Source organism: Archocentrus centrarchus, chromosome 10, assembly GCF_007364275.1.
Source record: "Archocentrus centrarchus isolate MPI-CPG fArcCen1 chromosome 10, fArcCen1, whole genome shotgun sequence".
Taxonomy (NCBI): Eukaryota; Metazoa; Chordata; class Actinopteri; order Cichliformes; family Cichlidae; genus Archocentrus; species Archocentrus centrarchus.
In genome coordinates, this window is record NC_044355.1 from 23,613,640 (window position 1) to 23,638,755 (window position 25,116).

General features: G+C 40.5%; 3 protein-coding genes across 4 annotated transcripts; 2 read left to right on the top strand and 1 right to left on the bottom strand.

Annotated features, from left to right (window-relative positions):
- The first annotated feature begins 1,155 nt into the window (after positions 1 to 1,155).
- Positions 1,156 to 11,378, top strand: acsl4a (acyl-CoA synthetase long chain family member 4a). 2 transcript variants are annotated; one of them, XM_030738997.1, is made up of 15 exons: positions 1,156 to 1,245; positions 3,031 to 3,586; positions 3,678 to 3,855; positions 3,980 to 4,089; positions 4,500 to 4,638; positions 4,727 to 4,877; positions 5,116 to 5,239; positions 5,828 to 5,899; positions 6,011 to 6,150; positions 6,245 to 6,417; positions 6,725 to 6,799; positions 6,906 to 7,094; positions 7,189 to 7,303; positions 9,018 to 9,175; positions 10,069 to 11,378. In XM_030738997.1, the coding sequence occupies exons 2-15, from the start codon at positions 3,230 to 3,232 to the stop codon at positions 10,224 to 10,226; spliced, it is 2,139 nt and encodes a 712-aa protein (XP_030594857.1). In that variant the 5' UTR covers positions 1,156 to 1,245; positions 3,031 to 3,229; the 3' UTR covers positions 10,227 to 11,378. The 2 variants fall into 2 exon arrangements, with proteins under 2 accessions (XP_030594857.1, XP_030594858.1); XM_030738998.1 differs by having other exon boundaries at positions 1,207 to 1,301.
- A 69-nt stretch (positions 11,379 to 11,447) lies between these two features.
- Positions 11,448 to 17,036, bottom strand: nxt2 (nuclear transport factor 2-like export factor 2). The gene is made up of 4 exons (XM_030738999.1): positions 16,871 to 17,036; positions 16,693 to 16,779; positions 11,802 to 11,946; positions 11,448 to 11,700 (listed from the first exon to the last, which is right to left on the bottom strand). The coding sequence occupies exons 1-4, from the start codon at positions 16,883 to 16,885 to the stop codon at positions 11,516 to 11,518; spliced, it is 432 nt and encodes a 143-aa protein (XP_030594859.1). The 5' UTR covers positions 16,886 to 17,036; the 3' UTR covers positions 11,448 to 11,515.
- Positions 17,037 to 17,257: 221 nt separating this feature from the next.
- psmd10 (proteasome 26S subunit, non-ATPase 10) lies at positions 17,258 to 23,445 on the top strand. The gene is made up of 5 exons (XM_030739586.1): positions 17,258 to 17,471; positions 17,560 to 17,658; positions 17,778 to 17,924; positions 22,669 to 22,835; positions 23,007 to 23,445. Exons 1-5 carry the CDS (start codon positions 17,358 to 17,360, stop codon positions 23,158 to 23,160), a joined length of 681 nt encoding a protein of 226 aa, XP_030595446.1. The 5' UTR covers positions 17,258 to 17,357; the 3' UTR covers positions 23,161 to 23,445.
- The last annotated feature ends 1,671 nt before the right edge of the window (positions 23,446 to 25,116 follow it).

Here is a 25,116-nt window from a genome sequence, read left to right on the forward strand (position 1 = left end):
TTTTTCCAAGATAAATTTTCAATGTTTTCATTATTTCCACAGTACTTATAAGAGTATGGGTTAGGTTATATTTAGGTTGCCAGGTGCAGTACAGCACCTCACTAGAGTTGGTGAAATGCTTCTCCATAGTGACCAATAAGTGGATTTTTTTCTCGTTTAGTATAAAATGAGCCACCTTTAGTTTCAGGAGCAGTGCCTCGTCTCTGAAGCCATTTTATATGTTTAGGAGCAGCAATGCAGGGGCAGCACAAAGGAGACAGGAAAAAGAGAGGGTGGTACACGGCTCGAGGTCAAGCTTTAAAATAAATGAAAACTTTTACTGTAAGGGTCAGGTGATGCTTTTAACAGAGTTGACAGCGTATGAGATGTAATGTATACATCTTAGGGCTGGACAATAAATCAATAGCAATATGTACTGCGATAGACACGTGATCAATATAGCATATTTTTATGCTTTGCTCAGAGTATTTACGGATCTGTCGGGTTTCCAATATGCGTCCGCCCCCCAATAGTAAACTCATTCCTACGCCCTTGGGGTGGGTAGAGTCTTTGAGGATGGAGACAGCTGTCCTGTGGACTCTGCGATAGTAGATGCTCTGCAGAGACGGCAGTGGAGTCCTAGTGATCTTTTCAGCAGTCTTCACCACTCTCTGCAATACAGCCGCTGTTGAGCCCTCTGAACCAGCTGGTGTTAAATGTCCAAGTGAGGTCCTCACTGATGTAGGAACAAATTCAAAGTAATTTCAATTTATTACACTGGATTTATGTAAGCTACATCATATATAAACAAATTATCTGATCTCAGTTATCAGATCTAAACTGGATTTATGTGTGCTACATTATAAACATAGCTTATCAGATCTCAGTTGTCATCATATCAGATACGAGTACGACTATGATTACGTTTGTTAAATTCATGTAACTTTTATTTGCACATATGCTTAGGAAGACTTCAGACATTACACACATAACCAGCACATGATGAAAGAACAATTACAGGTACTGTAATAACGCCAGAGGACAGACGTACAGAGTACTGACTTCCTGTTACTCTTTTTTTTTTTTTTAAATCAAGCGGACGTAGAAAAAAAAAGAAAGCAAATCTGCTTTGGCTGCTCATTGGTCGAGAAATATGGAATCAGATGACGTAGTAGTTCCGGGTTTCTAGGTCCCGACAAAAGGTAACTTTCGGTCATTTGTGGAAGCGAGCAACACACGACTGACCGGGCTTTTCTTCCGGTGAAGGTAAGAGCGCTACGAGCCTGCCTGTAAAGCAGGGTATCACTCGCTGGCTAACCGCTGTAAGCTCATTATGGCCTTTATCCGTTTGTTAATTTGTGTTGGCAATATTGAGTAGGTTTAAGCAACAGCAGCTAACGTTAATCAACTTGCCGGTTACGCGCGCCGTGCCACTAACGTGCAGTGGCTTTGTCATCACATCGTCTGCCACGCCGCTCCGGACCCTTTGTCGTTTGAGCGGCAGATAAGGAGGTCAAATTGTTGCTTCCCATCTCGCGTTATTTTGAGATGTTCCGACCAATTATGTAAAGAGGGCGAGAAGGTCGCTTTAATTTTAATTACAGCTTGTTGTAATGGTTTGAAAGGGTTTTTGTCATTAACGTGTTACAAGTGCAGACGAAGGAGCCCAAAGCCAGCTGGTATTAAAAAAAAAAAAAGAAGTCAATTTTTGTTAATATTCGTTTAAAGCGGTAACGTTGTGTTACGTTAGGTAGCGTGTTCTTATCTCATCTACATTGAGAGAGAGAGAGAGGCGTGTGAGGACATTTGCGGCGAAAACACGCATGCTCATGTGTTGTAAATACAATGATTTGAATTTCCTTTTATTGATTCATGTCTAGCAGAAAGAAAAAAGACAACAGTTAGTGTTTGAAGCTAGTGAAGCGTGGCTTTTCCCTCTCAGTCACGGCCTGTCATCACACAGGAATGTTTTCAGCTTTTTTTTCTTTTTCCACAGTAAGAGCACAGCATAAGATCCTGGCTTAGAAACATTGCATCTACACCGGTTTGATTCATTTGTGGGTGTACTGGTATTTAAGATGTATGGACAGATGTGACGTACATTGGAGATGTGATTCATTGAAACGTGACTCACACTATGTGTAAGGATTGAGAGCCAACTGGATGATTTGACTTGTGTTTTTCATAAATTTCCTAATGTAGCTAAGTACATGTTCTCTGTTTATTTCAAGTAACTGATGTCTGGTTTTTTACATCAAGATGCTTCTCACTTAACAGCTGACTGCTGTAGGCTATAATTACTTTGTTCTGTGTTAACCTGGTCCGGCCACAAAGCAAATATTTGTATGTTTACAACAATTTGCCATTATGACCGTTAGTTTGTTAAGTTTTAATTCCTTCACCTACTCCGCACTCTGAGGATATTAGCGAGCCGAGCCTGCCCTATAGTGGCCTTTCTCTTGCCACCAAGTGGGGTGAGCTTCAAGAGTATTGTCATTGGTTCTCTGCAGCGCGATCCTCATTGGACAGGAGCCAGTCTGGTCAGGGTGACCATGTCTCTGCACAGCTTCATCCCTCTATGACCTTTCGAGTAACCTGTTGTTTAAAAGCAGGCAGGTGTTTGAGCGCAAGGGAGAGGACATCCTTCCCTGGAGGCTGTTTAACTAGATGAGCACAGAGCCGTCAGGCATGCAGAGGCAGTTTGCTACACAGCAAGGAGGAGGTGTGGCTCTGGAGTTCTTAGTCAGCCTAGCGCAGTCTTCCTGGCTGTAAGAAGAGATAGCATTGAGGTGGATTGGTTTAGATAAGCAGATACTGATGGTTACTTCACTTCTTTGATTTTCAAGCAAGAGTTTTGTCAGAGTTCTGTTACTCTCTCTCTTTTTTTTTTTTTTGAACTTAGTTAACCAGCCAACTTCCCCTTTGAGTCATCTCTTAGCATGTGACACATGGGCAAAATGTTTGGTTTTTTGCATTAACTTGTATTGATTATTGGGTGTTAACTCACAACTGTTTAATGAATAAACTGCATTTTGTTCTTTTCTGTCTCAGCTTTAGCCTAAGCATCTTGGGGACTAGTGGACCAAATATTTTGATGCTACAGCTGTGGGACTCATAATACTGCCTTGAGAGCTTTTCTCTAACCGTCCAACACAATTCTTCTGACGCACCTCAAACATCTTTGGGACCAGCACAGCATTCGACACTTGCCTGATCACCACTGCTGCTCAGTCCTCTTCCAGAAAAAAACATGAGTCTTCAGTCAGACTCTGTCCTCCGGTCGATCCTCCTTTTTCCAATCCACTTTTTCATATGGCTGTACTCCATCCTCTCATTCCTACCTTGGTACTACCTCACCGGAGCTGGCCAAAGAACAGCTCTGTCCAAGAGGATAAAAGCCCGTTCCACTTCAGGATGCGCAGAGGGACCATACCGCTCCGTGGACTGCTTTGATTCCCTGGCCAGGGAAGATTTTCCAGGCAAGGACACACTTGATAAGCTGTTCAGGCATGCTGTACAACGCTTTGGCGAAGCTCATTGTCTAGGTTCCCGAGAGATTCTGAGTGAAGAGAACGAGACTCAGCCCAGTGGGAAAGTTTTTAAAAAGGTAAGGTTGTTCATAGATTACTTCTTCTGTTGACAGATCCTTAAAGTGATCAAAGATGTAGAGTGATTTATGTGCTCCTTTCTCCTTTTAGCTGATCCTTGGGGAATACAGGTGGCTATCCTACAATGAACTTGACTCCATAGTCAGTGAGTTTGGCAGTGGATTGGCAGCTTTGGGGCAGCAACCCAAAAGCACCATCGCAATCTTCTGTGAAACCAGAGCAGAGTGGATGATCACTGCTCAGGCATGCTTCAGATGTAATTTCCCACGTAAGTACATCGCAGTATGTTGAGTCCAAGGTGCGAGGCTTAAATAGTGTGAATGTTGTGTTAACTGTTTCATACTTTCTTATGCTCCCCCTCATTGATGTCGTTTTTTTTTTCTCTGTTGCAGTGGTGACTTTTTATGCCACGCTGGGGGAGGAGGCCATTGCTTATGGTCTGAATGAGACTGGTGTTACACATTTAGTCACCAGTGTGGAGCTCCTTGAGACTAAACTGAAAGTGAGTTAATCCTTTACAGCACATGGGCCAACCGCCTTTCCTGAGAACAAGAGAAGCAGTGATCTGATTATTCTCATGAGACATTTTCATTTACTATATAACCAACCCCAATTATCATCGCATGATTATAATTTGAGATTTAGCAAATTATTAACCCTTAAGTCGAAAACCCCAGAATACTGTTATTTATTGCCCATAGCTCCTTAATTCATCCACAGCTGCATGGATGAATTACGGAAGTGATTCATCCGTGCAGCTGTGGATGCATGGATGAATCCACAGCTGCATGGATGATTGTTGATTTTTTTTTTTTTTTTTTTTTTTTTTCCCTCTCCTCTTTTCCTAAAAGGAAATCTTGTACTTGGACATCCTCTTGTGACACTTGAACTGTCTGCTTTTTTTCTGTCTAGAGCGTGCTGCCACAGATCCCCAACCTGAAGCATGTGATCTATGTGGATCAGAAGAAAATGAGCACAGAAGGCTACCCAGCAGGATTTTCCATCCACAGCATGCAGTCCGTACTAGAGCGGGGCAGGCAGCCCGAGAATAGTGTGTATTTCTCTGACTCACTCTGGTTGGGCTTTTTGTTATATTCCAGGCACAGTACAAGACAGTAACACTTTCCTTTGTTCTACAGTGGCCAGGGTAATTGTTGAGCCCCAGCCATCTGATCTGGCTGTTGTGATGTACACCAGTGGCTCTACAGGCAGACCCAAAGGAGTCATGATTGTCCACAGCAACCTAATTGCAGGAATGACAGGCCAGTGTGAACGCATCCCTGGGCTTGGGTGAGTTTCAGTAAAGACTCATTTGTAGAATTTTAGTTGGATAATTTGAAATTTGTGTGGCTACTTGCAGCCATGAAGAGATGGTAGGTGGTACATTCTTCTTTTAAAAAGTGTATTTATTTGGAACTGGGAACTTCGAGGTGCAGTCAAAGATCCTCAGTGTAAGAATTTATAGAGGAACAGAAAACATGCGCTAACTGCTGCCTCTAACCTACACTTTCTCTGACTGCTCTGGCAGGCCTAATGATACCTACATAGCCTATCTGCCGCTGGCTCACGTTCTGGAAATGACAGCTGAAATCTCCTGCGTCACATACGGTTGTCGGATTGGCTACTCATCCCCGCAGACGCTGTCAGACCAGGTAAGCAGCACCGACACCAGGTTGCATCGTTTGTGTCACTGTACTTTTTAATTCTTAACAGTCTCAGTGGGTGTTGTTACTAATACTTCTCACCATTGTGTGCTTGCATAAAAGGTCTGGTTTATTTCAACCTGTTGTGTGTCCAGTTTAAGTGGCCATTGTGGCTCTGTGTGCCGTGCTAACTGTTTACCCTTTACTTCTATTGTAAAGATTTAAAGAAACGAGAGGTTGCAGCTTTCCAAAAAGGCAGCTTCTCACATGTCTTTTTTTTTTTTTTTTTTTTTTTTTCATGTGATTTGGAAAGCAAACTGCTAATTTTTTAGCCCAATGGGCATTTTGCTAACTGGGTAGCAAATCAGCTGGAATAAAAGAATCATCATGTGCGAGTTCATTAAATGGCAAACTGAAGGCATCGAAGCATTAGTTCACAAACCAGTGTTTGACTTTAACTTGGCTTTGTCCATTATTTCTACAGTCTGTGGCCACAATAGCCACATCAGTGGGAAGCATGGCAGATTGAAATTATTATGCAGTTTTTATAATGCAATCACGCCCCCTGAATCTTTTTTTCTTCTCTGTGCTCTTTAGTCCACTAGGATAAAGAAGGGAAGTAAAGGAGACTGTTCTGTGCTCCGGCCCACCCTGATGGCTGCTGTGCCGGTAACAATTTAGTTTGTTTTTCTTCTGTTTAGGTCTTACTACACTGCTCCCCTTTTTTAAACCAACTTGTCACCAAATGTCTAAATGAATCCTATGTTTGGTCCAAAAAAGGAAATCATGGATCGTATCAACAAGAATGTGATGAGCAAAGTGCAGGAAATGGGTTTCGTTCAGAAGATGCTGTTTACACTGGGCTACAGTTATAAACTGGAGCAGATCAGGAGGGGCTATGACGCACCACTCTGCAATGCGTAAGAAGCCTCTGATTTCCACAGATCCTTGCACCGAAATGCGATTGTGTTGTTTAACTTAAAATCAAAACACTACGTGATCTGTCTTTTGCAGCTTGTTGTTCCGGAAAGTAAAGAAACTGCTGGGTGGACGAGTGAGGATGATGCTGTCCGGAGGTGCCCCGCTGTCTCCGGACACCCAGAGATTTATGAATGTGTGTTTCTGCTGTCCAGTGGGCCAGGGTTATGGCCTCACCGAAACCTGTGGAGCAGGGACCATCACAGAGGGTAAGACGACATTTTAAGTGTTAAAAATGACAAAGTAATAAGTTAAATGTGGGCATTAGTCAGGATTATTTTCTTTTAAAACTGAATAACAGTCTTCAGATAGATTAGCTGAGTGCCTCAGTTTGCTGGTGATTTCCTGACTGGAAGCAGCCATTTCTGTAGTGATCCTGGCCAGACGGCACATAGAAAAACAAACCCCTCATTGTGAAGCAGAAATGCCTAAAATGTGGGGTGGGGTGGGGGGAGCAGAAATTAATTTGACATCCTATTTTCTTAAATAACTGTTAAATTGTTTCTCATCACACAGTTGAAGACATCAGCACTGGTCGTGTTGGAGCTCCTCTGATTTGCTGTGAGGTCAGACTCAGGGACTGGGCTGAAGGTATGTTTGGGGAAAAACATGCCAGTACATGCTAGGGCAGAATGAAAAGTATCTTTCTATTGCAGGGTAATGTGTTCTTATTTTCACTATTTCGTTTTCCATTCAGGTGGCTACACCAGCAAAGACAAACCAAATCCAAGAGGGGAGATCCTGATTGGGGGCCCCAATGTAACCATGGGCTACTACAGGAGTGAAGGCAACAATCAGGACTTCTTTGTGGATGAAAAGGGTCAGAGATGGTTCTGCACTGGCGATGTAGGAGAGATTTATCCAGATGGCTGTCTACAAATTGTTGGTGTGTAGATTTATTTTCCAATCAGTGGCTGGTATTCTTCTGGCAATTTTTTTTTTGGGCTTGTTAACAACACATTTTTTATATTCTCATTTAGACCGCAAGAAAGACTTGGTGAAACTGCAGGCAGGGGAGTATGTGTCTCTCGGTAAAGTGGAATCCGCTCTGAAAACCTGCTCTCTTATAGACAACATCTGCGCATATGCAAACAGGTGAGTGACCTGCCTTTATTTATTTAGGGAAAGTCAAAATTACAGGAGACATCATTCAGAGGCAGGCTTCCTCCATATCATTTCCATCTGAACCAGCAAGTACAATACGAGATAGCGAAGGTCAAAAACATCTGAGTCAGTTTACAACTGTTTACAGTACAAACAGCATAGTCAACAGCTGCGGGCTTTTGTGCTTCACTTCAAGAACATGAGTTATTTGTTCTCTTCATATATTTGACTTTGGAGAGAATGCATGGACAAAATTGTATTATAGTTATCAATCACAGTTTCAGTCCTAATAATATGTAGCATATTATCCCTGGCACATTAAGTCTACTGATGTTTTTGAGTTTTGTGGTAACACAAACTGACTAAACAGGTTTACATATGGCAGAGGCACAAGCAAAAAATATTTATCAGTTTATGCAAATGAACAAGGAAATGTAATGCAAGATAAAGATACTAGGAAACGACCTCTGAGCTGTTTACAATATTTAACATCTACAGGCTTTGTATAGCATTTAGGGAAATGTTATCTGCTGTTTCACTTGTCAAATATTTGGTATAATATTTGTTTGAAATATGAATCATAGGTTCATACCTAATATGAATGTACAGTGTATGAACAAAAGTATTGAGCCACACCTTGAAATCATAATTATGGAAGATTGAGTTATTGTAAAGAGCTCACTTAGTTCCAGTGTGGTATTTGACAACGTTAGTCTGGGACTTTTCTTCCCTCCTAGATATTCCACAGTCAACTGTAAGTGTGTTATTGGAACCACAGCAACTCAGACACGTAGAGTTGCAGAGCGTGGCTTTAACATCAGCACAAACGCTGTGTGCTGGGAGCTTCATGGTGTGGGTTTACATGGCCCAGTACTTTTGTCTGTACAGCATATTTCAGTATCACATTAAATTAATAATTCATTGATTAAATTTTCAACCTAAATCCAATCCAGTTTGTTCATCATATGTATTTTTTTCTGATTATGCAAGTATTTGGTTTAATCCCGATTTGAAAATTGTCTTTGGGTAGCCAGTTTAGTCATAGCAGTATCCCAGTGTTGTCATAACGTTTAAAAGTGGAACATTGCATAATATTGTGCAATATGACGCAGACACAGTTACTCAGGATATCGCAGCAGTAACAGGAGCAGGAGAGTATTTCTCAACTTTCCTGTACCAGTATTGAGCTTTGTCACAGCTCCACTCCTTGAAGTTTTTTTTTTTTTCCTACCTTTTATCATTCCACATGATTCAGCATCACTCCTACAGTCATTTTTTTTTTCCCGCTTCAGCTTTTTTTGCCCTCTTTTTTGTGCTTAAACTTTAGACCTACATTAAATCCTTGTCAGTTTCAGTTCCCCACCAAGCTCCAGTAAAATCTAACAACTTTCACTTGTTCCTACACAATTGCCTAACAGCTTTTAACGCCTACACACTTGAACCGCGACTTGAACTCACAGCTTTCAGTGCACAAACTCAACCTGCCACAAAATTCTTCCCACTTCAGCTGGATGTATCACTTGCGCTCCCACAAGTCGGTCTACGACAACAGGGTGCATTTTAACTTCAGCTGATATTGGAGCAATTAAATTGGCACCAAATTAGGCTGACATGTTAACACCTGCCACTTAAGTTAATTATTTCAGGTGCAATTGATCAGATGTTAACCATTGCTAAACTGTTCTCTTAATGTGCATCCTTGCAGTGATCAGAACTATGTGATCAGCTTCGTGGTTCCCAACCAGAAAAGGCTCACAGACCTGGCCAAACAGAGGGGCATAGAGGGAACATGGGAGGAGATCTGCACTAACCCTGAGATGGAAACTGAGGTCCTGAAGGAGATCACAGAGGTCGCCACAAAGAGTAAGAGTTCACACTGTCTTTTCAATAGGGCTGCAACTAATGACTATTTGATATTTTGATAGTCAATTAGTCATCAACTATTGAAACGATTAGTCACCTTTTACATTTAGCATAAGGTTTTTTAAAATGTAGTAGTAAACACACGGAAGATGGATACTTCATTAAAAACTTTAATCAGGTTTGCTGCTGATATAAATTTAATGGTCTATTTTTCCAACCATTTTTATATTTATATATATATATATATATATATATATATATATATATATATATATATATATATATATATATATATATATATATATATATATATATATATATATATAAAATATATAAAAATGGTAGCCGCTATGACTAAAGATGTCGCTGAATGCTATCCGGTCTTTAAGTCTGACGACATTTCCGGGTTCAAATGCTCCTAAATAAAGAGCAATGCCATAACCAGAGACTGTTCACTATTAAAAATGATTGTAACATACCTTATCAACTGCAGCAATTTCCGCTTCTTTCTCATCGGTAAAATGACAGCTGAATGTTTTTGTTTGTTTTAATTTTTGAGTCGGACACAGCATTGCGGCATATTGATCACGTGACAGTTTGTACCTGGAAATGGAAATCTACGTCATCACTTAACAAACGGATTGCGCAATGTGCGAAGCTCGCCAGACGGACAGGAAGTTGTCTCACTCCGTTAAAAAAAAAAATCATCAGTAATAAAAAAATATCTATTATTGAAAATTAAATTCGTCATCAACTATTTTTATTGTCGATTATTGTCGGCAGTGTCGTTGCAGCCCTACTTTTCAAAGTGCTGACATGGATATGTACGTTTTACCTTCAAATGAACATGGGTGAGCATCACTTTTCTCCTCCTCTGCTTTTAATCCTTGTAGTTAAACTCCAGCGCTTTGAGATTCCATTGAAGGTGCATCTGAGTTCAGAGCCGTGGACGCCTGAAACGGGCCTCGTTACAGATGCTTTCAAGCTGAAGAGGAAAGAGCTGAAGAACCACTATCTACACCACATAGAAAGAATGTATGGGAGGAAGTAACTTCCAGCACTTCCAGCCCCCCAGGAGTCTCTATTATCACCATAACCACTGTTTTGATGTGTAAATATTCACCCGGTTACAAAGCTGTAAGTTGTTTCTGGTCCACAGCTTCCAAGAAAAAAAAAAAAGCATAAGCTGTTGATAGTTGTAGCCGTTTATCCACACGTGCTGCTTTTTTTTTTTTTTTTTTTTTCCCGTGTGTGAGTGGGTGTGTTTGTGTGAAAAGTTCTGATTGTCAAAGCGATGCACTAAAATGTCAACTTTTATGTCAACTAGAAGGGTCAAAGGCTTTTGCAGCTCTCAACTGCCATCCATTTCAAAGTGCTGCCACTGTGTTGTCGGTGGAAATGGCACTGCTGGTGTTTAAGCCTTGCCGCTGCTCCCATCGAAAATGTTCAGGAAAAAAAAGTCACCATCATTACAGAAACATGTGATACTGTTTTGTAAAGTTGGGAGTACTGATGTTGAGGTGCCTTCAGTTTGCAGTACTCCTGTAGTCAAGCAGAAGTGGTAGCTAGATGGAGAAAAAAAAATGAGGCTTGAAGGCCATGTTTACTTGACTGAAAGGAAACATGCTCCCCAACAGATACAGACATGGATAAAAGATGGAAAATACTTTTTGTCATGTCTGTTTATCCACATTTTTTAAACTGTTTTATTTATGTTTTATTTTATTGTAATGGTTTATTCATAAAGGAAGACCAAAATGTGTTGACCTAAATGACTCAGGAAGACGGACATGTTTTTTTTTTTTATTAATATGAAGTTGTCAGATGTGGGGTGCTGCTTGTATTGAAACATTTCTGTCAAAATGTTTGTAGGCACCTTATTAAAGAGCTAGTATGCTTAACTACTAAAATGCTTAGAAGCCTTCATTATAGTCACAACTGGCATACTGTAATACTGTGTGTTTTACCTCAGTTAACAGGTTAATGTACAATTTGGTATCAAAGGCTCCTCTGAACTCGATGTGTTTTCTATGTATTTTTCCAAATATTTGTCATGTTGGTGGATTTGCATTGTAAAAAACCTTAAGTACACAAATATGACAGTCACTTCAGTTGTTTGGTGAACTTATGTGTATCTGTTACTCCCACAATTACAGTCACATGCCTTGTTCAATATTTCAAAAATAAACAGCTTTCATATTCAGTGTTGTTTGACACTTTTATTACAAAAAGACTTCAATATACAAATGCAAGCCTATTTTTTTTTTTTTTGTTTGTTTCCTCACAGCAATCACTGCTGAGCGTTTGTACACTTAGTGGAAGCCGGAGGTGGAGAGGGCCTCAGCTATTCCAGTCTTGAAAGCGGAAACAGTCGCTGGCAATCTTCCACACAGGCTGGTCGTTGTTGGGTGAAGCCTGAGCCGTTAGAAGAAAGTTCTGGTTGAAAAAACGCTGTTTGTTTCCTTCAAACTTGACCGTGCCTCCAGTCACCACAAGCAGCGTCGTCTGGCCTTGGGTTGCTTGTTCTGTGAATGGAGAGAAGTTATGGAAAAAAGAAAAAAAAAAAACCCAAAGGGGATCAATATAACAGTTTAAAATGTGCTGAGTTTGGGATTGACCCACTGACCATGGACAGGCTGGCAATCAAGGGTTTGAACCTGGAACTCGCTGGATGGCAGTGACTCAAAAAACTCGCCCAGGGCTTCCTGTCCTGATACCGCATTTCCATTCCACACCAAGGTGGCCTTGTCCAGGTAGAGCCGGATTAAATTCTGGGACATCGGAGAAAGTTGAGAGCAACAATAACATCACCCGACCGATATATTGGCGAATATTAGCTATTTGCAGATATACAGTATGAACATGAGCCAATACATGAAAATGGATAAAGTAAAGAAGAGACAGGAGAAAATCCCTTTAATACCCATGTTATGAGTATTGATGTTACATAGTTTGCCCACCAGAGGGCACTCTGCCACAAACAACCACCAGCAGATCTGAGCAGAGGGTAAACAAGTAATCCAAGATTACTTTTAAACTGGATTTATATTATCTTAGCATGGACTTCTAAATAACTGCATATAACAGTCTTTGAAAAAATCCTATATCTGTTGGGCTCTAGTTCAAATGTTTGTTAACGCAAATATCAGCCAATAACACAGCAGAATCCCAATGTGTTTAGGCATGTAGACGGCCTGCTAAAGTTCAAACTGAGCATCAGAAGTAAGAAGAAAGCTCATTTAAGTGACTGATCGTGGCATGGTTGCTGGTGTCAGAAAGGCTGGTCTGGGTGCTTCAGAAACTGCTGATCTGCTGGGATTTTCCCCACACAAGCACCTGCAGGGTTTACAGAGAATGGTCCGAAAAAAAGAGAGAATATCCAGTTAGTGGCACTTCTCTGGATGATGGTCAGAGGAAAATTACCGGATTATTGTAACCACTTGTTACAACCAAGGTGTGCATAAGAGCATCTCTGAATGCACAACACATCAAACCTTGAAGCAGATGGGCTACAGCAGCAGAAGACCACAGCGGGTGTCACTCCTGTCAGCAAACAACAGGAAACTGAGGATACAATTCACACAGGCTCACCGAAACCTTTCACACTACAAGGAAGTGCTCTGTGAAAACTAAGCTCTTAACTTTGTATGATCAACAGTTCAAAATCATCCTCGTTCATCTTTATACTAAACCTTGGTGCTGGCCTCTCACTTCATCCTCTGAGACCAGGAGTGCCCAAACTCGGCCCGTGGGCCGCTTCCAGCCCTGCTCCCTACTTCCGGTCCATGAACTGATGTCAAAAATACCCTTCTAACAGTATTTAAGGAAACACATGAAAGATCCCTGTTAACTCAGACCACACGTGGAGGGTCAATGGATGTAGGGTGGGGCTATGTCTTTCTTTTACACTGCACTGGGTAGCCACGACTATCAGTGGCTTGATTGATACCTAAACTTATCCACCAAACCTTATTCACTGTACAGCAAATCATTTTTATAAAACTTGGTACCCAGTCCAGGACAAACAACCAATAAACCTGCTTATTTTATGGCAAATGCATTTGTATCTCCTTATTGCACAACTGAGTTTTAGCTAATTTTTAAAATTAAAAGTACTGGCTGTTCTGAACATGATGTGCCTGATGTAAGGTTACTGATTAAAAAACAAACTTTGGTTTACCAGGAAGTGCTGTATTATGCATTTTTATTTTTGAAGGAGGTGGAAGAGGATTTGTGTCGTTCGCTGGCTGTGATGAACACAATAGGTGGACAGTCAAAGAACAGTGGTAATGGTAAATGGTAAATGGACTAGTTCTTATATAGCACTTTTCTACTCAGATATGAGCACTCAAAGAGCTTACACAACAATGTGACGCAAAAGCATTCAACTCAAACTATGTCAACACTACATAGTTTTTTAGTTCAGAGGTCCAGCTCATCACTCAGATATTGTACAAATGCAAACTACCTGAACACTGATTACTTAACCTGTTCGATCACCTGTCAGTCAAACTGCTTATGGTAACAGCTGACCTCTGGAACTTGCACTGAGTAAACCACACTGATGATGGCTTAGTCAAACCTACAGAGGTTTTTATTACTCTAAAAGAGCTGGAAAGTGTATAAAAATAATCAGGGTACTAAATTCATGACTTTTATAGCCAACAACATGAGCCAGATAATGTAACAATAATTTGTTATCTTGTGGCAGTGGTGACAAAAACTTTCTATTGATAGATAAAGAAAATATGTGTATCTGTGTAAACAACATGAAGGCATCCTTCCTTGTGTCAACGGTTCAGGCTGGTGGTAGTACTGCAATGGAGATTTTCTTGGCACACTTTTTGCCCATTAGTACCAACTGAGCACCATTTAAAAGCCTCAGCCTACCTGTGTATTGCTGCTGATCATACCCATCCCTTTATGACCACAATGTACCATCTTCTGATGGCTCTGAAAACTCAGATCATCTCAAACTGGGTTCTTCAACAAGAAAAAGAGTTCACTGTACTCCACAGTTAGGGCTGCAACGATTCATCGACGTAATCGATGACGTCGACTACAAAAATGTGTTGACGGAGAATTTCATCGTCGAAGCGTTGTACTTTTAAACCCAGCCATCTATTTTGTTCCGCTTATCGTGTGATTTTATAATTGCAATACACTACAGGAAGATATGGGGGCAGTATTGCCTCCATTGTCTGCCAGCAACAACAATACCAACGAAGTAGTGATGGGAATTACAGCTCTTTTCAGAGAGCCGGCTCTTTAGGCTCGGCTCCCAAAGAAGAGCCGGCTCTTTCAGCTCCCAAATGGCTCCTTAGTTTTTAATTTAAAAAAAAAAAAAAAGTGTAAAATGAATTACTAATGTAAAAGCATACATTAGGCCTATATCAAACATTTTTTTATATACTGAACATATAATAAAGTGCTCCAAATACAAATTATAAAACAAAACATTGGAAATCAGAAACACAAAGGGCCTTTGAGGAGTTGATCCTGTTTCTCCTGCCTGATGACCTGCCCTGTTTTGCTCTTCTAATTACACTGAGGGATGAACAATTCGTATACAGTATACCTATGTAGGTTGTTTCTGCAGCCTGCTCAATATTAAATTTTAAATTTGCAGTCTACTCTCTATCAGAATAAGCCTTTAACGCCAGGCGATCGCTGCTGAATCGCAGGTTTCCTGACCTCACAAGGCGCGAACAGCTGATTAAGACATAGTGTCTCACTGCAGAGTCAGCTGGTCAAAGAAACTTGATCAGCTGGCTTTTCACCGTAACTCCGCGACCAATCGTGCTATCGAAAAAATTCAAATGGTTCCTGAAAGCTCAGAAACTGCACTTCACAGTCATGTAGTAGTATTACGGTATTTGTGACCGGAAGTCCACAAATGCCGACACCTTTGAAGTATGCTGTTTCTCACATGTTTGGAGGTATAAGGTTAAAATGTTTCCAGTCTTTGCTACGCTTTCCGTCACTCATTTTCCTCACCGTTCCCGCGTGTACCCTCTATGTAACTCGCAACTTCCTCTGGCTCTTTCCTGTCTCCAAGCCCATTTTGCAGGAGCCCCTCCCTCTCTGGTGTTTGTTTACTCACTGTGCAGTGTGTCCGTGGACCCTCCCCTCCCGCTCAGTGTAGACGATCATATGCTACCATTCATCTTAACCAATCACGTGCGGCTTCCACAAAAAAAAAAAAAAAAAAAAAAAGAAACGAACGAAAAGAAAAAAGAAACGGCTCACTATCGGGAGCCGGCTCCCGTCGTTCACTTCTTAGAGCCGGATCGTTCGCGACCGACCCATCACTACAACGAAGAAGAAAGTAACAGAACAGTGTAACGCTAGTGGAACAGAGAGGAGGGTGGAGAAAATGAAAGAAAATGGAGACAGACTGTCAAAGGTGTGGGAGCATTTGACAGAAAACAAAAATAAAGCTGAATGCAGACTGTGCAAAGCAGAGCTTTCCATCACTGCAATGCTGAGCGTTTAAAGCGCCGGCACCCTGGAGCTGTGACGTCAGCTCTGGATGGGTACGTTAGTGCGTCGCTGATACCTGTTAATGTTTGTACAGTAATGTTTCTGTTAGTTTACCTGTCGGAAACAAGCTCTCATGGATGATGTTTGCTAAGCGCCACCATTTCAGTTATGTTAGCTAACGAGTGAAGGACAATAAGAGCAGCTACGCTGGCTCCTATTTTTTTTTTTTCCTCATATTGATATCAGCGTTCATCCTGAATAGTAAACTTCTATGACAGGGATCCTCAAATCCAGGCCTCGAGGTCCGGTGTCCTGCAGGTTTTAGATGTGTCCCTGATCCAGCACACCTGATTCAAATGACTGAATTACGTCCTCAGTATGCAGTCAAGTTCTCCAGAGTCCTGCTAATGACTTCTATATTTGATTCAGGTGTGTTGGATCAGGGACACATCTAAAACCTGCAGGAAACCGGACCTCGAGGCCTGGATTTGAGGATCCCTGCTCTGTGAACTGAATCGTCTAAACTTTTCAGCTGTTTTGGACGGAAAAAACTTTGATTTAATTTGAAGCCTTATTTGAACTTTTGGACAGAGGCCATTTTTATTTATTTGCACATTATATTTTCATTTAAAAATAAAAATTGCATTTACTTTAATATGCATTTTTTTAATTTGATATTTATTGTGATGGTCACATTAATGTTTAAAATACATTTGATTAGTTTCAAACTCGTATTTTTATGGGTCATTATTTTAATGTGAGAAGAGAACAAGGTGATAACAGGTGGGCAGACTTGAACAGGTGAGTTACGATTGAAATAATCGTTGACCAACTAGAAATTTGTACCTAATAAAGTGGCCGATGAGTGTTTTTTGGGGTATACTAGCCTTCTTGAACCTTAATAATGCTTTACATTTCAGAATTACAACAAAGAAACTTGTTGATTGGGACACACAGCTGGAAAATAAGGCAATACCGAACATATTTATGGCAGTTTCGGGCCTCTGAAGGTAACTTCCAAGAACGAAACTCACCCTCCTCTTCTTATCCATACAGTCGTAATAAATGTTGACAAATTCTTCTGAATATCTGCATGACTGGTCGGCGTGGGTCCTGAAATCCTAACGAGATAATTAAGTATTATTCAAAGCCAGCTACTGTGAATACGGTGAATAACGTGTGTTTACTTTAAACGGCGCTAGAAAAACTTACCAGCGTGGCTGCCATAAGAACAAATATATTATTGGAAACAACACAAAAAGTAATGTTACAAAAATAGTGGGAACACTACACAATTCAGCCTGCTTTTCTGCTTTTCTTGTTCATTTAGCAAACCGCACATTCCTATCCCTTCGTCTATTACTTCCTCGGGGCACCAACACCGCCTACCAAAATAAAATGTAAGTGCAGTCTTTCAGACGCATCCTAACGTCTCTCTTCGAATTGCTCTCTTTTTAAGGTGGTTTTGCAATTCAAGGAAAAAATAATGGTAGCAATTAAAGACTGGGTGGACAATTCAGCGCCATTTTTACGAGAACACCAGCGCTGGAGTTTTATTTTGAAGAGAAAAAGTCGACCCGTGCGGAAGGAGAGCTCATAATTTCCTGAGTCATTGCTGCCGCTGTTTATTAAACGAAATAACTAGAGTATCTTCAGTAGGTTGCAATACATTTACCTGGGCATTTAGCTATATTTCAGAATGGACGGGTCGGTGTCCAATGTAGAGGTGTGTAACTTTGCTTACACGGGACAGTTTGAGAAATTAAAACAGTGCATCCTGTCAGATAAAACGCTCGCCTGCAAAACAGATCAGGTAAGGACACATGACCCAGCAGTAAATCCTCCGGGGGATTCATGCTTTTGTTTGTCCGCCAGGAATTAAAAGAGCGTTGTGTTTTCAGGACCGTAGAACCGCACTGCACTGGGCTTGCTCTGCTGGACACACCGATATTGTGGAGTTTCTTCTTGACCTGGGAGTTGAAGTGAATCTGCAAGATGATGTAGGGTTGTTTTTGGATACATAGACCGCGATGTAGACTTTTTTTTTTTTTTTTGTCCTCAAGGATGACATCAGATATACTGCTGAACACTGATATCAGTGTTTTCTTTTTCTCTTCAGGCCTCATGGACCCCTCTGCACATTGCAGCATCTGCAGGCAGAGCAGATATAGTGAGAGCTTTGATATCCAAAGGAGCTCAGCTGAACTCGGTTAATCAGAATGGATGCACCCCTCTGCATTATGCCGCCTCCAAAGACAGATATGAGGTAACATTCACAGGTTGCAGCATCAGTAGTCAATAATTCTGGAATCTGCAATTAATATAGTTGTGTTATCTTTCCTTTAGTTTTACAGCTGTTATACAGTATTGTTCAAGTCTTTGGACAATGGCTGCTTTTTCACTTATTTTCAGTCCAGTCCTTGCACCTGACCATTTTCAGAGTAATGTTTTTATCTACATGTTAAGAGACCGAACACTGACCTATGAATCATTTAAGCATAAAAAGGCACCTAACTCAAGGGATGAACCAGTGTTGTCTACACATAACAGACAACTTAGCAAAGAACCAATAGCAGCCTGTCAAAAAAAAAAAAAACACACAAAATTCTTCCAATTTTGTTAGATGAATCTCCAAAAAATGCTGACAATAACAGTTTGTCAGACATAAAATAATAAAGGACTTATACACTGAATTATACAAACAAAATATGCCATATCTCAGCACGGTGTGCAGTGTGTCCTTAAAAAACTGAGCAGAAAGGACAGGTGGAGGATAAAAGAAAAAGTGGCTGGCCTAAAAAGCTATCTGCAGCAGATGAACAGTATCTGAAAGCAGGGGCAGGCTGGGGTTGAAATTCAGCCCGGGAGCTTGGTTTAGAGAGGTTTTTTATCCAATCGTAGAACGGACAAACCATAATTTAACCTGTGGCCACGAGAGCTGCAGCACAAGCGCTGCTGTGCTTAATTGGGTAAAAAGAAAAAAAATTCTGCTCACCGGCCGGTCCGGCATGGAAACGACCGGCCGTTTGGGAAATCTCCCGAACCTCCCGATGGCCACCACGCCCCTGTCTGAAAGTCATGTCCTTAAGAAACAAGAAAAAATCCAAAGTCCAAGACCTGACACAGGACCTGAGAGATGCATCTGACCCTTCAGTTGATCCATCTACTGTTCACTTCACTGAAGCCTCAACAGAAATGGTCTCAGTGGAAGGGTGGTGTTAAGAAACCATTCTTAAGGAAGGGAAATGGGGAGAAAGGGCTGAGGTATGCCAAATTACACAAGAACTAGACTGAAAATCAGTGGCAACAGATCTGTGATGATGGGAGTGAGAGTTGAGAATATAAAAAAATGAGATTTTTTTTTTAATTTTTATTTTTATTCAAGTCATTGCCAGTGCATATGGAGGAACTCAGTAACAACAGTGAGTGTCTACTAGTGATGGGTAAAGCATGGCTTTGTGAAATACTGATACATTTGAAGCAGTTCTGCCAGAATTAGGGGCTCGACACACGGGGAGCGATGTCGCTCGCTCTCCATTCATTTCCTATGGAGCTTGTGTGATGAGGCGACAATCGCTTGCCCTCCTCCAGCTAAGCGACCGGCGACATTCGTGCATGTGAAATTTCGAGCTCGTACACGTAGACGTGCACACGCGACCAGGCGACGCGACACAACAAAGTTGGAAAATGTTCTACTTTTGTCGCTGTTGCGTGGCACTAAACCAATCAGTAAGAGTATGCTACACACTGCAGTCTGCAACCACTTTCAGCAGGAAGGAAAGCATCGTTTTAGCTGTGTTTGACTTTCCTATATTATATGACACTTCATGCAGTGATTATCGAGTTAAACATAAAAGGCAGCCATATGAGAATGTGTTGGTGCAAGACTAACGTTAAACAGACGGATAGAGAGGACTTTAGTGCTAATATAGGATGAACGCGAGGTTGTCTTTTTCTTTTGTAGAGGAGACTTAACAGCAAGATTTCTGTCAGTTCAAATAAAATCTTCAGACTCCTCATCTTTATTGTACGGAAGAGGATTAGGGCCACTATAAAAAAAAAAAAATGGGGCATTGGAAAAAAAAAACAAAAAAACAGCCAGAATTGTGACTTTAATCTCAGAATTCTGACTTTTTTCTCAGAATTCTGACTTTATTCTCAGAATTCTGACTTTAATCTCGCAATTCTGACTTTAATCTCGCAATTCTGACTTTAAAGTCAGAATTCTGACTGACAGAATTTTGAGATTAATGTCAGAATTTTGAGATTAATGTCAGAATTCTGAGAAAAAGTCAGAATTCTGAGATTAATGTCAGAATTCTGAGATTAATGTCAGAATTCTGAGATTAATGTCAGAATTCTGAGAAAAAAGTCAGAATTCTGAGAAAAAAGTCAGAATTGTGACTTTAAGGTCAGAATTGTGAGAATAAGGTCAGAATTGTGTGATTAAAGTCAGAATTGTGTGATTAAAGTCAGAATTGCAAGAAAAAAAGTCAGAATTCTGAGAATAAAGTCACAATTCTGGCTGTTTTTTTGTTTTTTTTTCCAATGCCCCATTTTTTTTTTATAGTGGCCCTAATCCCTCCAGTTTCATAACCAATCACATTTCTTGGAGACGAGTGACGTAAGAGCGCGATTCGCAAAGCTGCCGTCGCTATCGCGTCCCGTGTGTTCAGTTTCACCCCAGTGGCGATGCGACCCATTCGTCGCTGTCGTTTGTCGCTCCCCGTGTGTCGAGCCCATTAGATAAAGGCTTTGAAACAATCTGACACCCATCTCCACAGTGACATCTGCTGGCCACTTCTGCTATTGTCACGCCTTGATCATTCTGTTCTATGAAACAACCTAGGTTTTGCAGTTATAAACAAAGCTACATATGATGCCAGACTAACAGTTATGATCAACATATGTTTTGGAGAAATCCCCGTACAACACAGCAAGTAAAACCTGGAGATCGATAAAGATCGCAAGCTGTGAAATATCAGTGTTTTTTAGGAAATGCTATTTTCTGCCTGTTGTGGTAACATTTGTGTCGCTGTTTCAGTTGCTTATTAATTCAGTGCAATGCACAACAAGCCAATTTATAAAATAAAATATATTGGAAAATTGCACTGTGGGTAGTATGGGCTACACTAACCTGGCTGTAAAAAAAAAAAAAAAAAAAAAAAAAAAAAAAGTTCCCACAGACTCTTTCGCTGTGGTTTCTGCTGCCGCTGCTGCTGCCATTTTGGAATAGTGTTTTGAAACCCCTGTGCTTCGTGGGCTCGACACAGCATTGAAACATCAGTATCGGAGCATCCTGTCCCTAGTATCTATAGCCATCTATAAAACATGGCTCTGGCTCTGTCATGGTTTGGAGTTGCATTTCAGACAGTAGTGTTGAAGATCTTGTCAAAATTTAACACAAAAAAGGTACCATCAGATTTTGATCAAGCATGTAATACCATCTGGAAAGCATCTGATTGGCAGCAGCTTCATTTCTCAGCATGACAATGATCCCAAACACACTGCCAATGCAGTGAAAGTATAGCTGGATAGAAAAACACACAATGGAATACTATCAGTCATGGATTGGTCTCCCCAGAGCTTGGACATCAACATTATTGAAGCGGTGTGGGATCATCTTGACGGGGAAGAGAACAAAAAAGAAGAAGCCTTTAGAACTGTTCCTGAAGACTGCTTAAAGAAATAACAAGAAAGCTGCCTCAGAGAGTTCAGGCTGACGTAACCATTTTGGAAAAAGACAACAAATAATGAACTTTTAAGGGCAGTATATTGTGATAGTTGCAAGTTCATTCATTTGCCTTGCTAACAAGTGAAGACAGTTCAATAACACAGGAAAACCCAGTTTCCAGCACTTGGTGAAAATGTCTGGAAAAAAGGATGAAAAGAAGCAGATCCCAGTTTACCTGACATTAATACAGCAACACCAACTCTTTAAAATAATACTCAATATTGATAACTCAAATTAAGTTTTTCTGTTAAATAATAAATCAACCTCTGTGTAATAATCCTAGTTTCTTCCCTCAGTGATTTGACATCTTTTTAAAAAGTTGTTGAAAATTTGCCCCTTACTTCCAGCAGGCTGGCTGGTCCTGTAATATGCTGTATGTGTAATATGTTGTAGTGCGGATTCTGGTCTGTCAGCTTGTTCTTGGAAACTTCTGCCCTGAACTAAAATCTGTTCCTGTTGTGCTTCCTTTAAAGCGCTACACTAAGCTGAGTACTTAGTTAGAGGGGGGGGGGTTTGCCAATACATTCTTAATAAAAAATCTGCAGCCATCTACCAGGATGTTGAAAATGAAATGACTGCACATTTCAGCAACACAATGATCCTAAACACGTGTTCAGTACGTATGTATGGTATGTACTGGATTGTAATGGTATGCATATTTCAGTAATGAAGTTCATAGTAACGTACAGCAGTATAACTTTGGCAGTTTTACTTGTTCTGTAGCACATGACTTTCGATGAGAACAGCTGAGCTATCTCAAATACCACAGGGTCTAACAATGTACTGCAACAATCAAGATCAATACTTTCCTGTTAAACCAAACACAGTATAAAAGATCATCACAATCGAGATGGATTTTTTTTTTTTTTAATTCTTTAGAATTTTTGGAATTGACATTTGCTGAAAAACATTAGCAAGTCCAGAGATGAACCTATAATATAGTTGCCTGGTCCGATTAGGCTGTGTGTTTAAGTGTCTTCATCAAGCATTCAACAACTTTATTTAAACAGAAAGTAAGGACCTGCACACGATTTTCCTGTAAGGACATGAATGCATTCCATTTTACGTTTGGTAGCCATTATTTCACCCACGGTTTCTCTAACTTTCAATTTCACTTCTTAAACTAAACCTTCCACATGATTTTGGTTCCACTACTGAAACCAAAATGATGGGGATCTGAAAAAAATCACTATTCCATGGAAACAGGAAATCCCCAGATGTAAAACGTTGGCATCCATCAACAATTTGTGAATGAAACATAGTTCCCTCTTTGCAGATTGCCCTGTTGCTCCTGGAAAATGGAGCAGACCCCAATGCTACTGACAAGTTGGAGTCGACACCTCTTCACAGAGCATCCGCCAAGGGCAACTACCGGCTCATCCAGCTGCTTCTCAAACAGAGCGCATCGACCAACATCCAGGACTCACAGGGCAATACACCTCTGTATGATGAAGTATAAGTCAAATACAGCATTGTTGTAGTGGAATGTGAACAAACACAAACTCTGGTTACACCTAAATAAAATGTGATGTATAGTGTGACTAGCATTGAAAAAGTAAAACTGGCATTTCTGTATTTAGTTATGCGTGAATTTTCTTTCTTTTCTTCTCCCAGCCACCTCGCATGCGACGAGGAACGAGTGGAAGCAGCCAAGCTGCTGGTGGAACACGGGGCCAGCATTTACATTGAGAACAAGGAGGAGAAGACCCCACTCCAGATAGCAAAGGGCGGCCTGGGCAACATACTTCGTCGGATCGTGGAGGGATGATGCTTTGTCTGACACGCGTCTTGTTCCGGCTGAAATCCCCACAAACTGCCAAGTTATTCCAGTCAGTCCTCCTTAAGCGATCTGGTGTGGAAGACTGGTGGAAGATGAGAAGGTGGACTCTGATGTTGCTTTGAAACAGCGCAGATCTTATTTGTTGGATCAGAAACCCTGTCTCTGAGTGCAGGTTTTCAAACCCCGCAGGCAATTTTTTTTTTTTTCTATGAGATTTAAATTGTAAATGTAAAACATGAAGTTCAACCTGTTAATAAATTTGTTGTACATGAATAACCTGTTGGTGCCTGTAGGAACCAAAGCTGTAATTACCCTACATATAGTGGTTAATGTTTACTTCATATTTGTTATCTTTGTTCTTAACTTACACCCAGGTTCTTTAAGCAGAGCCTTGTTAGTGTGCCTGATAAATATGTGAACTAGGGAACATTAATAATCACTAGCAGGACATTTGTGGCTGTTTCAGGTTCCAGATTGACAGACTTAAAAAAAAAAAAAAAATGAAAAAGTCGCACAGCTTTAATGTTTTTACACTCAATCTTAAATAATGTGTACCTTTCAGTGTAGTATGTTAGCCTGAAAACTCGCCAGCTGCGACAGATATTTAAATCCTTTAATAGTGATGCCATGTATGGTATATGTTCTGTATAGTACTACAAACACAGAAGTACAGTGAGTGGAAAGGACCAGGTTTTCCTCTTGACGTGGTGCCACATGGCATTTTTATCTTTTGTTCCCCAGTTCCACATATTGAAATAATGTCCCACATTTTGATTGGCTCTACTTTTCAGTTCTTGTTTCTATCATCTGACTTTTACTGAATAGCTGTGACAAAAGTGGCAAAGACTGTCATCACAGGTCATTAGGTTCCTACACTAAAGTGGAAAAGTGTCAGCCACAAGCCATGCAGATTTTTGTGGATATGGTAGAAATTGCCACAAAGGAAATAGTCAATTCTCACTTCTTTTTTTTTTTTCTTCTTCTCGTTAGTGTCACATGAAACTTGCAGCTCAAAGTGACATGCTGATGGGCACTTTCCTACTGAAATCCAAATGATTAACATAGAAACATCAGGAAAGAAGAGCTTTAAAGGCTTTTGAGACTAAAGCAAGAATACATTAGAGTAAGAAGAGTGTTGCTTAATAAAGATATCAAGCTTCAGCACATGTTAAAAGCCTCTCAGCATCAGGAGCATATCCCACATTGTTCTGCATTTAATTTGCTGGGATCTGGTCGTAAAGGTCATGCAACAATACCAGAGTAGGTTGACCTTTGGCATCAACAAGGTTTTTTTTTTTTGAACCACTCTCTGTAAAACCTAGAAATGGTTTTTCAGGAAAATCCCAGAAATACTGATACAGACCAACCATCTGGCACCAACAACCATGCTGCTTAAATCACTTTCCTTTATTATGATCCTCAATTGGAACTTCAGCAGGTTGTTTTCATCATGTCGAAATACCCGCATGCATTCAATTGCTGCCATGTAATTGGCTGATTAGATATCTGCGTTAATAAGCGTTTGAACAGGTGTACCTAACAAAGCGGCCGGCCAGTGTATGGCCTCTGTCCAGACTACAATAACTATAGACTGACTTGCAGACAGTATTTTGATTACCTTGAAACACATTCAGGTTCTAATAAGATCCATCTCCACGATCGACAATCTTCATAAATGTTTTCTTAAATTTTTAGTTTAGTTTGTATGCAATTTCCCCTTTTTTTTTATCCCCTAACCAAAGCGCTTTCGGGGGCTTCCCCTCATCGCGTGGTTTCACTGACTGTCTCGCTCATAAGCGTATTTAAATTTAAAAAAAAATAAATGGCTTAGCCAGCAATTTAAATACAATTAATTAACTGTGCAAAAAAATCAGTGGTATTTAAAAAGTACAACTAAAGAAAGTTTTAAACCATATCGACGGGTATCGATGAGAACCCAGCGCG

Excerpts from the sequence above, each read along its gene's own strand:
- psmd10 (XM_030739586.1), top strand. The coding sequence starts at position 17,358 with ATGGACGGGTCGGTGTCCAATGTAGAGGTGTGTAACTTTGCTTACACG. Across the intron at positions 17,472-17,559 it reads TCGCCTGCAAAACAGATCAG|GACCGTAGAACCGCACTGCA; the intron begins GTAAGGACACAT and ends TTGTGTTTTCAG. Across the intron at positions 22,836-23,006 it reads TCACAGGGCAATACACCTCT|CCACCTCGCATGCGACGAGG; the intron begins GTATGATGAAGT and ends TTCTTCTCCCAG.
- nxt2 (XM_030738999.1), bottom strand. Across the intron at positions 11,947-16,692 it reads GTATGGATAAGAAGAGGAGG|AATTTAATCCGGCTCTACCT; the intron begins GTGAGTTTCGTT and ends CCGATGTCCCAG. Across the intron at positions 11,701-11,801 it reads TGATTGCCAGCCTGTCCATG|AACAAGCAACCCAAGGCCAG; the intron begins GTCAGTGGGTCA and ends CTCCATTCACAG.
- acsl4a (XM_030738997.1), top strand. The coding sequence starts at position 3,230 with ATGAGTCTTCAGTCAGACTCTGTCCTCCGGTCGATCCTCCTTTTTCCA. Across the intron at positions 7,304-9,017 it reads ATCTGCGCATATGCAAACAG|TGATCAGAACTATGTGATCA; the intron begins GTGAGTGACCTG and ends GCATCCTTGCAG. Across the intron at positions 9,176-10,068 it reads CACAGAGGTCGCCACAAAGA|TTAAACTCCAGCGCTTTGAG; the intron begins GTAAGAGTTCAC and ends TAATCCTTGTAG.